Source organism: Carcharodon carcharias, chromosome X (assembly GCF_017639515.1).
Source record: "Carcharodon carcharias isolate sCarCar2 chromosome X, sCarCar2.pri, whole genome shotgun sequence".
Classification (NCBI taxonomy): Eukaryota; Metazoa; Chordata; class Chondrichthyes; order Lamniformes; family Lamnidae; genus Carcharodon; species Carcharodon carcharias.
The window spans coordinates 23539996-23557010 of NC_054507.1; the positions used below are offsets into that span (position 1 = coordinate 23539996).

The following is a 17015-nucleotide window of genomic DNA, read 5'->3' on the forward strand; positions in this document are numbered from 1 at the left end:
TGCCTTTTTCACCACCCCACTAATATGCCCCTCTGCCTTCAGAGATACATGCCAAGGTCCCTTTGTTCCTCAGAACTTCCTAGTGTCATGCCATTCATTGAATACTTCCTTGTCAAATTACTCCTTCCAAGTCTATCACCTCACACTTTTCAGGGTTAAATTCCATCTGCCACTTATCTACCCATTTGACCATCCCATCTATATCTTCATGTAGCCCAAGACACTCAACCTCACTGTTAACCACCCGGCCAATCTTTGTGTCATCCACACTGCCACTGTCTGATGATGAATTGCCGGAAATTGGTAATTTTGGCAGAGGTCTTTTGGTAGCCTAAGCGAGATTGTCTTCTGCTGCAAAACTAGACATTTTTGTTCTATAAAGCAGCTACACCAGCTAGCTGTTGCTCTGAAATCTTTGCTAGATTCAGGTTTGAACTGGTCCACTTACATGCATAAATATGCATTTCATTTCTGGTGACGACGTAACCATTCTGACAATTTTCGAGGACCCATTCCAACGCATGTGTCACAGCCAGAGTTTGTGCTTATTGTTGTCCATGAACAAAGCTTTTTTTATTGCGTGCAGTTAGTGTGAATTCTTAGCCTCAGTGGTTTGTCCCAATTTTAATAATTTCCAGCAGCAAGCCATTGTGAATTTAAAAATAAAGATGATTATTTATTATCACACTTTTGCCCCAGGAGGTTTTAATGCAACATCTCACACACGATCTCACACACAAAATATAAATGAAGATAAAAAAACAATACAATTACAAGTTTAAATGATTTCAGTCTCTTTCGTAGCAGGCCTGAATTCTTTTAGCTGAACTGGTGCTGTAGCTGGAGAGGAGGTGAGGTAAAAGCAGAGGATTCTCAGTAAGCTGAGGTTTCTTGTAGTTGAGTTACCAGGAGGTCAACTCTCAGGTGAACTTGAAGGTGGAAGAGGAGGGAGTGGTTCAGGACCGGGCTCGTGGAGGTGTGCCTCCGATTGGCGCCCCCAGTTGGGGGCGCGCCACCACTTTACGTGGGTGGGCCAATTAAGGCCCACCCAGCGTGATGTCCGTAAGGAAGCGCTATGCACACCCTGTGCGGGGGGGGTGGTGTGTGTGTGTGGATTCCCTGAGCCGAGAGTGAGCTCTTTCACACGTGCGCGAAAGAGCGCACTCATCTCCCTGAGGCTAAGTGCTGCCTCAGGGAGATCGGCTCCACATTGTTAAAAATAGGAAATAAAAATTCCCGGACACGTCCCCTCATGTGACACTGTCACATGAGTTGGGGCATGTCCATCGCTTTTATTTACACTTTTATTAGAAACTTAAAAACCTACATGAAACCTCATCCTGCCCATGGATGAGGTTTGATGCTTTTTCTTAAGCCCACCAGGGCTCCCGGCTTGCCATTAAGTACTTTGTCAATGGGTGCATAGCTGGTTTGACTGAGCCCCCGTTGACCTAAAAATTGAAATGAGGTGGGGTGACGTTGGGAGTTCCGCCCGACGTCATCCCGTGTCATTTTACGCATCGGCGAGCGGGCCCTGGCCCTGCCCCCCAACTGGGAAATCCTGGCCATGGTGTTTCTTTGTTCGGATAGCTTCCGCTGTAACTTTTAAAACCAGGTGCAAACATGGCTGCCTTAACCATGTAATCTGGACACCTTTCCCAAATAAGGTAATGGGCTGGGCCAATACACATCAAATGTGAAAGGCCACGACACAGGAAGTGTTTTGAGATGAGAGACTGCCACAATACAATGAAAGGTTGAGGAAACTCATTTCATTTTCGTCTAACATACATTGGGTTTCAACATCTCTACTGTCCATGGTGAGGCAGGAAGATAAGTCAGCTTGTATCATGGCCCTGGTTGTTTACAGTTCATCCTTAACAAAAGGACTTGAGTTTCACAGGTGGCTGGGATTGTTCACATTTAATGAGTTTTTGCTTGGGTTTCAGGTCTTGTCTGGGGCTGTTATTGTCAAAGCGACATAATGTGTTGTCAGCCATTTTATAACTTTTGCGTCCATTTCAAAAAATAGAGCTTTAAAATTTGTTATATCTTCCATGCCTGTAGTAATGGACATGACACATGCTTCTCAATATCAGGCCAGTGGCTGTTTCCTGTTCTCATGGTGCATTTGGTCCAGGGCATTTTCTTCAAGGTGGATTCCTTCTTCTTCCATTCTCGCACCACTTTTTCATCAACGCTGAATTCCCTCGCTGCAGCACAGTTATTTGACAAGTTAGCTAACTTTTAGCTTGAAACCAGCTTCATACTTAATTCTTTTTGCTGGAGAACCCATTTCTGTTCGTCGTTTGCTACACATGATCTGCTTTGTGTGGCCATGTCTTAAATTCCCACGCACCTTCTTGGCAACATCGCATGTATCACCTCCTTGACCCCACACACTGACTTACAAAGTGAGTAAAACATGCATTTCTGAGCTGAAAAATTGAAGCCGACTCCTAATACGAGTATAGAATTGCGTTGCAGAAAAGGTTGGGGGGGGGGGGGGGGGGGGGGGGGTGGGGGGGGGTCAGTGAGCGGCGTGACTTATATACCAAGTATAGGCCTAAACATGATTTTTGGCAACAAAAAAATGGGGCTGTCTTATACACCGCAATCTATGGTAAATACATTGAGCATCTGTTAATATATCTCTTAGAAGCTTATGATGATTCTGGACCAGACCCCCCAAGTTTTTGGTATGATCAGGTTAGTAACAAATAACGTTTTGTTTAAAGTAGACAAAGTTTGAGATCCAAGATGCTTGCTCAGAGAATAAAGCCACAAGATTCCAAGGTTTTTGAACAAACAAAATAAACTTTACGATGCAAGGTCAGGAGAATAAAACAATTCGCAATATCTATCTTATGCTCTAACATTCAAGGTTAATGTGACGGAAATGTGAATTAACAGGCAAACTGTGATCTAACACCCACACTACACATTGAATAGCAAATACAGCCAAGGCAGATCCCACAGATTTCTGAGTAACCCACCCAGACGTCAAATAAACACTGAGTTACACAATCACGTTAAAACTCTGTCTCCCTTATGAGGAATCGCAAGTATTCACTCTTCCCTTTTGAACATCTAGCCTTGGAATTCTCTCCAAAAGTCGCTATGACTTGGACTGCCTCAATGACAGCTCATCTCATATGGTTTCAATTCTCTCTCCCAAGACTCCGTTCCCCTGGATTGCTGAGTCTGCACTTCAGCACCAACTCACAAGCACAACTTCAGCTCTTCAGCTGTGCTGAGCAGGACACCACTGCTCCAAGGGGTTACCTTTGCGCCAACGGCCCGCAGAACAGATTCACCAACATTCTGCTGCCTTTTCAGCTCTCCAGGGCTTCTCCCAAGACCTCACTACTTGAGGCCTGCCAACCTCAGCACTTCTACGGTAGTTCTACAGCTAGAAAGGAGCCTTTTTTTTTGCTCCTCTTCCCAGTGATTCTTACTGATGGGTCTTCTTCTCCTGGTGGCTTCTGTCCCAGTTGTCTCTCTGGGACCTCTTCATGTCCCCTGTCTGGGGCTCCTCTCTGATATGGTGCCCCACTCCTGGGTCACATGGGTTTTTTTGCACTGTTTCGGCCCTTGTCCTCAGCCAAAGGACTTCAAACTCTGTGCTGCGCATGCGCAGCCAGCTACAGCCTACGCATGTGCAGAAACTCACTGAAACTGTTGGGGCTTGTAGTTCCCAACGTCCACTCATGACAAGATGAGTCAGGGTTCTTAGCAACCTTGAAAGACTTTTCTTTCTTCTATCATGTAAAACACCTTTTTTTTTGTTTGGGGCATGAGTGGTGCTTTTGTGTTGGGTTGAGATCACATCTTGGCAGTGTTATTGTGAACAGCTCTTTCTAGCATTTTGGGGAGAGGAATGTTGGAACCCAGTGCTGTGATGGTGTCCTGCACCTGTCCTAACCATGACCTGTCCCAACCCCAACCCACTAAAATAAATTCCTAAACTTAGCACAAATGTTCCCAAAATAGAAATGGGACCACCAGCAAGGCAAAGCCACAATTACCAGCAGTGCTCGAGACACATTCTCTTTTCCCAGGTGGATCTGACATATGCCTGAACTATTATTGAGAAACTGAAAATTAAGCTCAATCTCCCAACAAGAAAAGAAATCTGGCTAAATTTCAAGTTTTGGTGAAGTGTTAACAGAAATTCCCATTAGAGCTGACAGATGCATTGTTGACCTAATTCAGACCAATGTACTATATGAATAGTTCAGTCCCTACTCACTAGTTTCTATCAAATTAACCTTAGGGAAAGGTCATCATCAGTACCCTTTTGAGAGAGAAAAAAGCAAATTGTTAAAAAAACACTATTAAGTTACAAAGCGGGCAAAAGTTCACCAATGAACTGCTGGAATGCCAACTTTACTGGAGCAAGAGAGAGAGCTGAGGTACTAGAATCACAGAACGGTTACAGCACAGGAGGCCATTCAATCCATTGTGTCTGTGCCAGCTCTCTGCAAGATCAATTCAGACAGGCCCACTCCCTGCCTTCCCCCGACCCTCCCAACAGCCCTGCAAATTTTTTCTCTTCAGATAATTATCCAATTCCCTTGTGAAAGCCACGGCTGAATCTGCCTCCACCACAGTCTCAGTAAGTTTGAGCCAATTAATTTTCTTCTTAACTGTTTAACTCTATTTTTCTCCTTTCTATTTGGTTATTTTTTTTGTTATTCACAAATCATGTTACAAAAAACTTTCTTATCCACAATGAAAACAAAGAAATTTTATTTGAAAGATGGATATTTGGGAAAACTAAGGGCGGAATCATCCAGTTTTGTTGACAGTGGGTGATAGCGGACAATATGGCGAGAAGGCCAAAAATCGGTTTCATGCCATCCTGAAAGCAATTTGCAATCGTCCACTCTGCCCGTCAATGGCAGGCTGCGCTTCTGGCCATCCAGCATCGGGAACTTAATTTTAATGCATTTGCATCTCATTATTGTGTCCTCACACCGGAATCATACCCCAACGTAAAATTTACCGCCTACGTCGGCGTGACTTCAGAACAGCTTGCTTTATGACTGCCTTTAAAAGGCACCAGGCGAGCTGAACTTTGAGGGGAACTCGGAGGTGAGTGCACACAACATTGCACCGTGCTTGCGAGCAGCGCCCATAGGACATTAACAAAGAGGTGCTGCGTATTTGTTGGGGGGGTGGGGGGGCTGCACTGGCAAATAGTGTTTTCCCAGCTGGCTTTCAGGTGCGGTTCAAGGGCAAGGGCTCCAATGCGGGTCTGGCTGGGGGTAGGTGTGGCGGGGTGGTGGGGAGGCAAGGCAGCACAGACTGAAGGAGGTACACAGGAACATGCCAGGGCAGGGGGGAATGAACGTGGAAAAACTTGTCAAAAGTCAGCATTCTTCCGCAGCTGAGACCATTCAGCAGCAGCTGCATTGACATGCTTGGAGTTGGGCCTCTGAAACTTTTCTGCCCACTCAAGCAACACAAAAGCCCAGAACTTATCACCCCTCGGGTGCAGACTGCAAATTAATGAGCATTTTAAGGGGCAGCAGAACAATTGGCCGGCTGGGCAAGTTGTAGGATCCCCTTGTGAAAGATGACCATGGCACAGTCACTGGTGGAGACACTCACAGCCCCTTGCAATGTTTTTATTAAGGTTTGGAGCAGTATCCATCATGGTTCAAGCCAACAATGTAGCCTTGCAGTGCAGGTTAGAAGAATCCTGCGCCTGAGCTGAGAGCACAGCATGCAGTCCAATAGACAAAGCTGCCACCAATCAGTCAAGTGGAGTGGGGTGGAGGTGGGTGGGGTTTCAGACAGCCATGAAGTGCACTACACACTAGCCATCCAAGAGGTAGCCAACATTCTGCTGCATGCATCAAGGGGTCGTCAGACTTAACCAAGAGAGCTTCATAGGACACTTTATGCTAACCCACGTGTCTCGGTCTTTCATCCTGCAGGAGGAGAACATTAGAATCATGGAGACTGGTGATTTAGCGGAATGCCTCAATGCCTTACAGGAAGCAGAGAAGAAGAGAGCAGCGGGGGCGCCTGGCTCCTTCAAGATGAAGGGGCGGCAGGGCCAGCTGCGCACACAGCTCGGAAGCGCCTCGCTAGACCCGGGGTCTATGGATGGCGCCTGTCATTCCTGCAAATGACTGAGAACTATTGTCACTGAAGTCTGTGCATGTTTATGGAACTGGTCAATCACACATATGCCACCTACTGCAGGAGTTGGCGCCACAGGGACATGATGGGCATACACTACCAGTGCCATGAAAGTGACTGTGGTGCTCAATTTTTACACCAATGGTTCCTTCCAGGGCTCCACAGGTGACCTGTGTGGGATCTTGCAAGTCTCTACACACTTGTATCCAGGGGGCCATGGACGCCATCTTCACAAAGGCACAGAACTTTGTGCATTTCACCCAGGATCAGGAAAGCCAGGAAGATTGCTGGAATTGGCAGATCTCTGCTCTTCCACAGGTGCAGGGTGCCATCGACTGCATTCACGTGGCACTTAGATCTCCATGGCAACAAGCAGTCAACTATGTCAACCGCAAGAACTTCCACTCGCTGAATGTTCAGCTGGTCTGCAACCATCACAAACAGGCCTACAGGTCTGTGCACGATTTCCAGGGAGCATCCATGACTCCTACATCCTTAGCAGGTCTCAGGGTCCCCAACATCTTCCAGGGTCCAGAGGCTGCAGGGTTGGCTCCTCGGGGACAACGGCTACCCACAGAGTCCATGGCTTATGACCCCTGCGCGACAGCCTCAGACTGCTGCAGAGTGATGGTATAACAAGGCTCAGGCTGCAACCCGGGTTTTGGCTTAACAAATGATAGGCATCTTGAAAATGAGGTTCCGGTTCCTCGACAGGCCTGATGGAGCACTACAATACAGTGCCCAGAGAGTGTCGTGCATCATCGTAGCTTCATAGCTTCCAGCACGTAACACAACCTGTTGCTGCAACGGATTTGGTGGCGGGGTGGGGTGGGGGGGGGTGGTGGTGGAGACACCTGGCTGAGCAGGAGTTGGAAGAACTGCACATCTCCTCCAATGAAGACACCGGCGAAGGGAATTTTAAAAAATTATTCATTTACAGGATGCGGACGTCGCTGGCTCGGCCAATATTTATTGCCCATCCCTAACTGCCTTCGAGAAGATGGTGGTGAGCTGCCTTGAACCACTGCAGTCCATGTGGTGTAGGTACACCCACAGTGCTGTTAGGGAGGGAGTTCCAGAATTTTGACCCAGTGACAGTGAAGGAATGGCGATATATTTCCAAGTCAGGATGCTGAGTGACTTGGAGGGGAACTTCCAGGTGGTGGTATTCCCATATGTCTGCTGCCCTTGTCCTTCTAGATGGTGGCAGTTGGAACGTGCTGTCTAAGGAGATTCTGCAGTGCATCTTGTAGATGGTGCACACTGCTGCTACGGTGGTGGAGGGAGTGAATGTTTGTGGATGTGGTGCCAATCAAGCAGACTGCTTTGTCCTGGATGGTGTCAAGCTTCTTGAGTGTTGTTGGAGCTGCACCCATTCAGGCAAGTGCAGAGCATTCCATATACTCCTGACTTGTGCCTTATAGATGGTGGACAGGCTTTGGGGAGTTACTCGCTGCAGGATTCTTACCTGCTCTTGTAGCCACAGAATTTATATGACTAGTCCAGTTCAGTTTCTGGTCAATGGTAACCCCCAGGATGTTAATAGTGTGGGATTCAGCGGTGGTAATGCCACTAAATGTCAAGGGGTTATGGTTAGATTCTCTCTTATTGGAGATGGTCATTGCCTGGTACTTGTGTGGCATGAATACTACTTGCCACTTGTCAACCCAAGCCTGGATATTGTCTGGGTCTTGCTGCATTTGGACATGGACTGCTTCAGTATCTGAGGAGTTGCGAATGGTGCTGAATATTGTGCAATCATCAGCGACATCCCACTTCTGACCTTATGATGGAAGGAAAGTCATTGATGAAGCAGCTGAAGATGGTTGGGCTGAGAACACTATCCTGAGGAACTCCTTCAGTAATGTCTTGGAGCTGAGATGATTGATCCCCAATAACTACAACCATCTTCCATTGTGCTAGGCATGACTTCAACCAGCGGAGAGTTTTCTCCCTGATCCCCATTGACTCCAGTTTTGCTAGGGCTCCTTGATGCCACACTCAGTCAAATGCTGCCTTGATATCAAGTGCAGTCACTCTCACTTCACCTTCGGAGTTCATCTCTTTTGTCCATGTTTGAACAAAGGCTGTAATGAGGTCAGGTGCTGAGTAACCCTGGTGGAACCCAAACTGAGTGCCAGTGAGGTTTTTGCTAAGCAAGTGCTGTTTGACAGCACTGTTGATGATCCCTTCCATTACTTTATTGATGATCGAGAGTAGACTGATGGGGTGGTAATTGGCAGGGTTGGATTTGTTCTGCCATGTGTGTACAGGACATACCTAGGCAATTTTCCACATAGCTGGGTAGATGCCAGTGCTGTAGCTGTACTGGAACAGCTTGGCTAGGGTCTGGCAAGTTCTGGAGCACAGGTCTTCAGTACTATTGTGGAATATTGTCAGGGCCCATAGCTTTTGCAGCATCCAGTGCCTTCAGCTGTATCTTGATATCATGTGGAGTGAATCGAATTTGCTGAAGACTGGCATCTGTGATGCTGGGGACCTCCGGTGGAGGCTGTGATGGATCATTCACTCAGCACTTCTGACCAAAGATTGTTGCAAATGCTTCAGCCTTATCTTTTGCATGGATATGCCGGGCTCCCCCATCATTGAGGATGGTGATATTTGTGGAACCTCCTCCTCCAGTGAGTTGTTTAATTGTCCACCACCATTTACGACTGGATGTGGCAGGACTGCCGAGCTTAGATCTGATCCGTTGGTTGTGGAATCACTTAGCCTTGTCTATCACTTGCTGCTTATGGTGTTTGGCACGCAAGTAGTCCTGTGTTGTAGCTTCACCAGGTTGACAACTCATTTTTAAGTACGCCTGGTCCTGCTCCTGGCATACCCTCCTGCACTCATCATTGAACCAGGGTTGATCCCCAAGCTTGGTGGTAATGGTAGAGTGGGGGATATGCTGGGCCATGAGGTTACAGATTGTGGTTGAGTGCATTTCTGCTGCTGCTGATGGCCCACAGCACCTCATGGATGCCCAGTCTTGAGATGCTAAATCTGTTTGAAATCTATCCCATTTAGCACGGTGGTACAGCCACACCACATAATGGAGGGTATCCTCAATGTGAAGACGGGGCTTCATCTCCACAAGAACTGTGCGATTGTCACTCCTAGCGACCTGGTCATTGAGAGCTGCATCTGTGCCAGGCAGGTCGCTGAGGATGAGGTCAAGGGTGTTTTTCCCTCTTGCTGGTTCCCCCACCACCTGCCGCAGACCCAGTCCAGCAGCTATGTCCTTTAGGGCTTGGCCAGCTTGTTCTGTGGTGATCATACCGAGCCACTCTTGGTGACGGATATGGAAGTCCCCCAGCCACAGTACATTCTGCGCCCTTGCCACCCTCAACATGGAGTACTGATTCATCAGCTGAGGCGGGGATGGGTGCTATGTGGTAATCAGCAGGAGGTTTCCTTGCCCATGTTTGGCCTGATGCCATGAGACTTCATGGGGGCCACAGTCGATGCTGAGGACTCCCAGGGCAACACCCTGGTGACTGTATACCACTGGTGACTGTGGTGTCTGGGACATGATCTGTAAGATATGATTCCGTAAGCATGACTATGTCAGGCTGTTGCTTGACTAGTCTGTGAGACAGCGCTCCCAATTTTAGCACTAGGCCCTGGATTTTAGTAAGGAGGTCTTTGCAGGATCAACAGGGCTGGGTTTGCTGTTGTCATGGTTGATGCTGGGTGGTCCATCTGGTTTTATTCCCTTTTATTGATTGATACAAATGCTAGGCCATTTAAGAGTCAACCAACATTACTGCAGATCTGGAGTCACTTGTAGGCCAGACCAGGTTAGGACAGCAGATTTCCTTCCCTAAAGGGGACCAAATGGGTTTTCACAACAATCGGCAATGGTTTCATGGTTATAATTAGACTTTTAATTCCAGATTTTTATTGAATTCAAATTCCACCACCTGCCTTGGCTAGATTCAAACCCAGGTCCCCAGAGCATTGCCCTGGATTACCAGTCCAGTGACAATATCACTACGCCACCGCAACCCCTGGATGCCAGTGAACGTGTGATGGGCTTGCAAGTGAGAGAGTTGAGTGATGAGATGGTTGACTTACCCTGGTGGCACGGATGAGATCATTCATCCATTTTCTGCACTGGATGGCCGACCTCTTGTGTGCAGCATTGGCACTGACCACCTCTACAACCAACCACCTCCCAAACTGGAGTGGTGAGACTGATGGGCCTCCTCCGGCCAGAACGGGGATAGAGGACATTGCGCCGGGCCTCCACAGCATCCAGAAGGCGTCCCAGGGACGTGTCACTGAATCGGGGGGCTGCACTCTTCTTGGCATTTGGGGCCATGTCTTCATTGGGGGACTCCTGGGCTCCAAGCGTTGAGAACTGTGCACGCGGCTGCAGTTTAAATATGGCACCCAGTCTGAGGAGGCGGTGAGGTAATGGCGTGGCGGGCAAATTGGAGGCCACCCACCAGCAATCCTTTGATTTCCTTTGACTGCATAACTTATGAGGCGGGAAGGGGACAATATGGGACGAAAACCCACAATTGCAGTCAATGGGTAAAACAAATTTTTTCTTACCAGCTACCGCAACTAGTGCAAATCTGGGACGGTTCCGCCCTAAATGTTCCTCCTTTTCCCCTTCAAGACCAAGGCCTGAATTTCATGCTTGTCATGCGTGCCAATTTGGCGGTCCCAGAAGCGGACGCGAAATGCACTTCCACTCGCGATCAGCCCCCCAAACGCAATTTTATGCTGGCTGGCCAATTAACAGCCAGCCAGCATGAAACACGCGCTGAGAAAGCCTGAGAGAGGGGGCGGGCGCTGACGAAAGTGAGGGTGTGGATGGATGCTTCTAGTGAGCTCCCTGAAGGCAGACAGCTGCTGCGGAGCTGCCTCAGGGTGCTGCAAACCTGTCCAAATTAAATGAGAGGGAAAAAATGCAGCAAACTGTGTCTATGCAGCATATTCAAGCATCTGACAGCAGAACTCAAAAAACATCAGTTCCCAGATATCATTTTTTAAATTATATTTCACCTCAGACATTTCATCCCACCCTTGGATGAGGTTTCATTAAAAATGGGCTGCCCGCTTGCTCAATTTGCTGGTGCGATGAGTGCGAAATCACATGGGCAATGTAAAATATGGACAATAGGGTTTTTAATGGCCTTAATTAGCTCTTTAATTTTCAGTGGGCGTGGCTCCGACTCCCGCGCACCCCTGCCGACCTCAATATTGCTCTCGCATGTGCAATGATATTGGGACGCACGCCCGACGTCATTTTGTGCAATTCCACATGCGGTCCGATTGGGCGTGTGCCCACCTGATCAACGTAAGATTCTGGCCCAAGATTCATCAGTTTGCTACTTTAATTTACCCCTTTCTCAGACTCTGGGTCTCCTCAGTCTTCCATTCTTCCTATAATTTATTGGTTTTTAAAACTCTAAGTTTGGTGTCATCTAATCACGACTTGCTGATCTATCTCGTTTCTTTCACTGTTTCCAACCTTGAAAATTTCTTCACCTTATGCTTTGAAAAAAATAAAGCTACTTTTCCCTCAAGCATTTGTAATAGGAAACTATTAGAAGTGAATTTTACTATGTTTTCCTTTTATTACATTTTCAAAATTAAATAAACACAGTTTAAGTTTCTGAGTCATCTTTGTCTTTGTATTCCAATTACAGAAACTTCTGACTCATCTTGCAGAGGGAAAGTTATTGGAAAAGTTTCCATAGCAACAAAAGGAAAAGTTACACATGAAGATAGGAATTCAGACTACAACCTGCACATAAACTGACTTTTCCCTGGCTTATCATATTTCGCTTCTCTAAATTATTACTGACATTTAATAACAATTTCAACTGTTCAGTGACACTCCTTCACTGTTCCCCACAGTCAATCAAGTCATCAGGTGCATGGTAGGTGAGTCAGAGATGAAAGAATAAATCCCTACTACCTAAAGTATCCAATAACATGCAAAATAATGAAAGCTATATAATACATACAAATCCCATTGTTACTCAAAGCAGGAAACAGAACACAAGAGACAATGAGAACATTTAGACAAGGTAAACAGCCATACATATTGTTCAGGTTCCAGAGGTATGAATTAGATAAATTAAAAGGGTAGCGTCTTCATGAACTACTGGCAACTTGGTTTTTGTTTGAGGAGGAAGGGCAAGTCACAATGGCATTACACAAGTACTACAGTGCACTTTGATGATTTACATCATTATAGTGTGCTTCTAAATAGCAAAGTAATTTAACAAAATGTGTTTTGAAGGCGGCAGTGTCCATGCGTTATTCATACCTGCGATCTCTTGAATGCTGTTTGCTCGCATGTCCAATAAGACCGTACCGTTAATGATACAGCTCCGTAGCTCAAACAGGCTGTGTAACGACAGTGTGGCAACATATGGTTTACTCCAACGGTCTCCACCATCCTCAACATCTTCCTCAAACTTCAACCACCTGCCAAACATTTGTTTCAATTCAAAAATAAGCTTACTATGTTGAGTTATCACAGACATCCCGAGCCACATAACTAATCTGTTAGTTATCAGAAGCTATTGCTAAAGATACCACAGACTGTGAGGCTAAAAGAAGTTTGAACAGATTAGAGTCAACTAAAGCCAAAGATGTAATTATTGCCTTTTTATAGTGCCCATGTTCTTTTTCAACACATGTATTCTGGATTTTGTTTTGGGGTGGCTTTTCTTCAGTACTTGACCTTCTCATTGTTATGAGCAGGTTCGGATAACAGATACAGTCAGTGCACCCCATGTGCTCAATGCATGATCAGATTTACATTGAAGGATTAATAACTGAAGTGATCACAAATATATTCAGTGATGCAAATTCACAGTTCATTTTGAGGAAATACACAATGAAATGGACTAAATAATGCATTACAGTAATTTGTAAAAGCTTTTCTTGACAGCTGATATGAAAGAGGTGAGTGAAGTTTCTTTTTGGTAAGCCTGTTTCTGACTGTTTCTGGGATTGAAGCCCTGAAAACTTCACTGTGTCATTTCCACCGTATAGACATTTCACACACCTGGCAGTCTCCTTCCACTCAGCATCTTCACCCCCACGTACGCAGATTTCATCAAGCTCAGTGAAAAGCTCATGTGGAACATGCTCTTCATCATCCTCAGTTCCCAGAATGAACTGTACTCGCTGGGAAGGGGTGTCTAAAAAGCAGAAGCACAGGAGGTAATTAATGGGCCTTGCTTTGTTATTTCTATCCATATACGCACACATGCAAACACACACATTATACCCACATATACACTATATACACACATGCACAATCACCATGAAGATCTTATGGAGGATATTCAGGTGAGGATGAAAACCTCCATGCATTCTAGATAATCGACTGCATTGAAATGCACAATTAGTCTAACACCAAGCCTGTACAAAATTTAAGTTTTCGTTAAATTTTATTCTTTGTCTCCCGATATTCCTCTATTTCTCTCCACTGAGATTATTTAGCTGTACAGCCTCCATCAGCAGAGGTACCACAAACATCCAGGCTGTGGGTTCACCTTGGGCTGTCCGCAGTGCCTTCCTGAGTTTCCCAAGAGATATTATTGTAGGTGAGCGACAGAAACAGGAATTCCTCCTTCCCCACTGGCAGGAAACTGCTGCCCATGAGATGCTTCACTTAGTGCTCTATGGAGAATAGATGAAGCTAAACATGAGCCAGGGTATAGGGCAAGCCTAAAATGTAAACCCATAACCATTCAGCTGGGACAAATTTCTACCATCTATGGTATTAGGCTGTTACTACTTCTCCATCAGTTTCAAAATACAGGGGTTAACTTCAACCTAACCCACTCGGTGGGAAACTGATGCAATCAGATCAGCTGCTGGCTTTACACCCAGCTTGATTTGACTTTCCATTGAAGTCAACAGAAAACAATATCGTGTGTCGTGCAAAATAGACGGCCTATCTGATTGTATCAGTTTCCCATAGGAAATAGAATCAGAGATCACAGTCGAGAAATTTGTTGGTATAAAACAGGTGCACAAGTGTCCAATATGGCACATGCTCATTCAATGCCAGAAGTGCTTCACCCACCATATTTGATCAGGCTCCATCATAGGCATTCAGGACAAGAGCTGGAAGTATTTAAGGCATTGATTAAAATATTTAAATAAAGACTCTATATGCTTTTCGGGCCTCTTTGTGAAATTGGTTTGCTCAGTACCCGATTCACCGCATGAGAAACTCACTCAGTAACTCGGGGTACGAGCAGGCAACAGGACCCTGCAGCAGCACTATTTAAAGGGCTCATTCACTACTGGTTCATACTTATAGGCATTTTTGGCCTATTTTCTCACTTCTATAATGGATTTATGACTTTTAAGAAGTTTTTGCTGTTGCTCTGTGAGCTCAAAAGACTTTCACTGCTATCAATGTTCTGGTAGGTCTGCTTTTGGGCTGGAAGACGATGTGGAACAGCCAAGAAGACAGGAATTAGCAGGAGCAACTGTGAGAAGAGGAGGGAGGAGGTGGAGAAGGAGGAGAGCACTGCAGAGGAGGTCATACTCGTAGTGGGTTTTCAGGGACCATTTCTCCTACATGAACTTCTTGGGGGGAGCAATGTGTTCAGGTACCTTAGTTTCACAAAATGAGGCTGTCAAGGAGTTATGTCACCTGCTGAAGCCACAGTTTGGGCCTCAAACTGTGGCATGGACAGCACTGCCTGTGGTTGTCAAGGTCACTGTCCCCCTTAAATTTTATGCAACAGGCTCCTTCCAAGTTGCAGCAAGTGACAGTGACATTTCATAGTTTTCTGTTCACTGTTTTATCAGGAAGGTCACCAAGGCTCTCTACACCAAGAGGAATACCTACACCTCCTTCTCAATGGACAGAGCAAAGCAGGGAGAGAGCTTACATAGCAGGCTACCTCAGGGTGGCACCCATATTGACTTGTGTGCTTCACATCACCATTTTGGTATCTTTCTGAATAAAAAGGTACTCTACTTTCAGTTGGGTTGCAAGCACAGGCAACCCTTCATGCAGGTCTATGGAGTTTCCCAGGAGCAGTCATGGCTCATTTATGTTATGCAGTCTTGTATGTCACCTTTATTCCAGCCAGGCGGTCATAGGTTGGCTACTGAGCTGCATGGGATATTCCCTTAGGACGTGGTTCAAAACTCCTGTTAGGAACTCAGGCACAAGTGGCCTACAGTGAGAGCCATGCTGCTGCTAGAAACGTTGAGCAAACAGTCTGTGTCTTCAAATAATGCTTCTGCTGCTGAACAGCTGCGAAAGCAGCTTTTGTGTATAATAGGCAACAGAAATAAATTAAGAATCGCCTTCATGCAACCACTTATCGTCCATCTTCTGTGGTTGTTTACTGATGCTAGTGCTCCTACAAAGCATACCCTCAGTGGCTACAGCTAGGAAGGTGAAAGGCTCATAAACTTCCATTTTGGACACTTCAGATGGCTGTGGTAGGTAACCTCGAGCAGCTCTGGGCCATGAGGGCTCGGCTGAAGAATCTCTGCCTGAGCTGGGGCAGTCTACCCCAGCTGGCTGTGTTGCACTAGGGCATGTTTGGGTGGCTGGCAAGGGAACAGGCATGCTATTTTCATAGGAAAGGGCAGTAGGTTCCCCACTTTCCTGGGATTGCGTCTTGGCACTCCTACGGGTCTGCTCAAGAACAAAGAGTTCCCCCAAACTTCCCTAAAAAGATGACAAGCTGGCCGCACAGTTTTACCTGTCATGCACACCGCATGGCAACAGGCCCACCTGTAGTTGTGCTAATACTAGCGGAAGCAGGTTGAGGTCCTTAAGTGATCACTAAGTGGCCACTTATGGCCTCAATTGGCAGTAGGGTGGGAAGGTCAATCATGGGCCTTCCTGTCCAGAACCTAATTCTGGCAGAGGAGGGAAGGCGACAGGGTTCCGGTATACCACTATCTCGCCTAAGTAAATGTCCTTCTCGCCTCCAAGCTCGCCATTAGCGAGAACACAAATTTCCAGCCTGCATTTTCAGAAAAGTTGGGCTTCTGTTCCTGAAGCTGCACAGGGGCAATCATACATTCAGCATCTGAAATGAAAGAGAGGGGCAAGAGTTAATTTTTAGCATGAAGGGAGAGCAGGGAGAGAAGTGATTGCTGGTAGCAGCCACCAGTTTGTCATGCAGTGTGTGTGGGGTAAGATTGAAGCAGGATGTCTCCTTCAGCATTGCCACTCGCCATGGTCACGACTCTCCTCCTGCCCGTGTAGGCCAGCACATTTCCTTTCATTAGGAGATGTGCTAATGGACTTGACCTCCTCCAGCCATAGCGTCCTGTCAACTTGTGTAAAAGAAAGCAGTATGTTAGTGGCATCCTCATGAGGTGTTTAGTGCATGTACCTGTCATGACTGAATAGATTATATGTAGTGTGACAGGTATGATGTGAGGTATGGGAAGTTGAGGGTTGCAATAGTGGTGAGAGTAGGAAGTGTAGAGTGTGAATAGGAGAAGAAGGTGATAGAGTGAAGGATGGTGCAGTAAATGTAAGAAGTACAGGGGAAGAGCATGTTGAGTACAGAAGCTGAGAGTGGTGTAGGCGTGAGGAGACAGTAATTGAGGTTAGCAGTAAGAGTATTACTATGACAATTCTGCTGAGGTCATTGAACTTGTTTCAACATTGCAGCCATATTCTGGGAGTTAAGCTCCTGGCATTAATCTCTGCAGCAACCGCTTTCCACTGGTGACAGGAGTTGCCTGGAGGGTTTTCTCCCACCAACCCCTCCACCCTGGGGTAAACAGGATTTCCCTCCTCCTGATCAGGGGCTAATGCTGTGTCAGAGAGCTAGAATGCCGTCTCTGGACCTCTTGCAGCTATTTCTCTCTTCACAAGCATTCTCTAT

At 46.4% G+C, this 17015-nt stretch overlaps 1 protein-coding gene across 1 annotated transcript in view; it reads right to left on the reverse strand.

The window, feature by feature from the left end:
- Positions 1-17015, reverse strand: part of LOC121273232 (electroneutral sodium bicarbonate exchanger 1-like) — a 595872-nt gene that overhangs the window by 397171 nt on the left and 181686 nt on the right. Inside the window, exons 4-5 of the mRNA XM_041180250.1 lie at positions 13196-13331; positions 12449-12609 (exon numbers count right to left, since the gene is read on the reverse strand). Coding sequence (XP_041036184.1) covers positions 12449-12609; positions 13196-13331 — 297 coding nt within the window. The remainder of the gene's footprint in view (positions 1-12448; positions 12610-13195; positions 13332-17015) is intronic.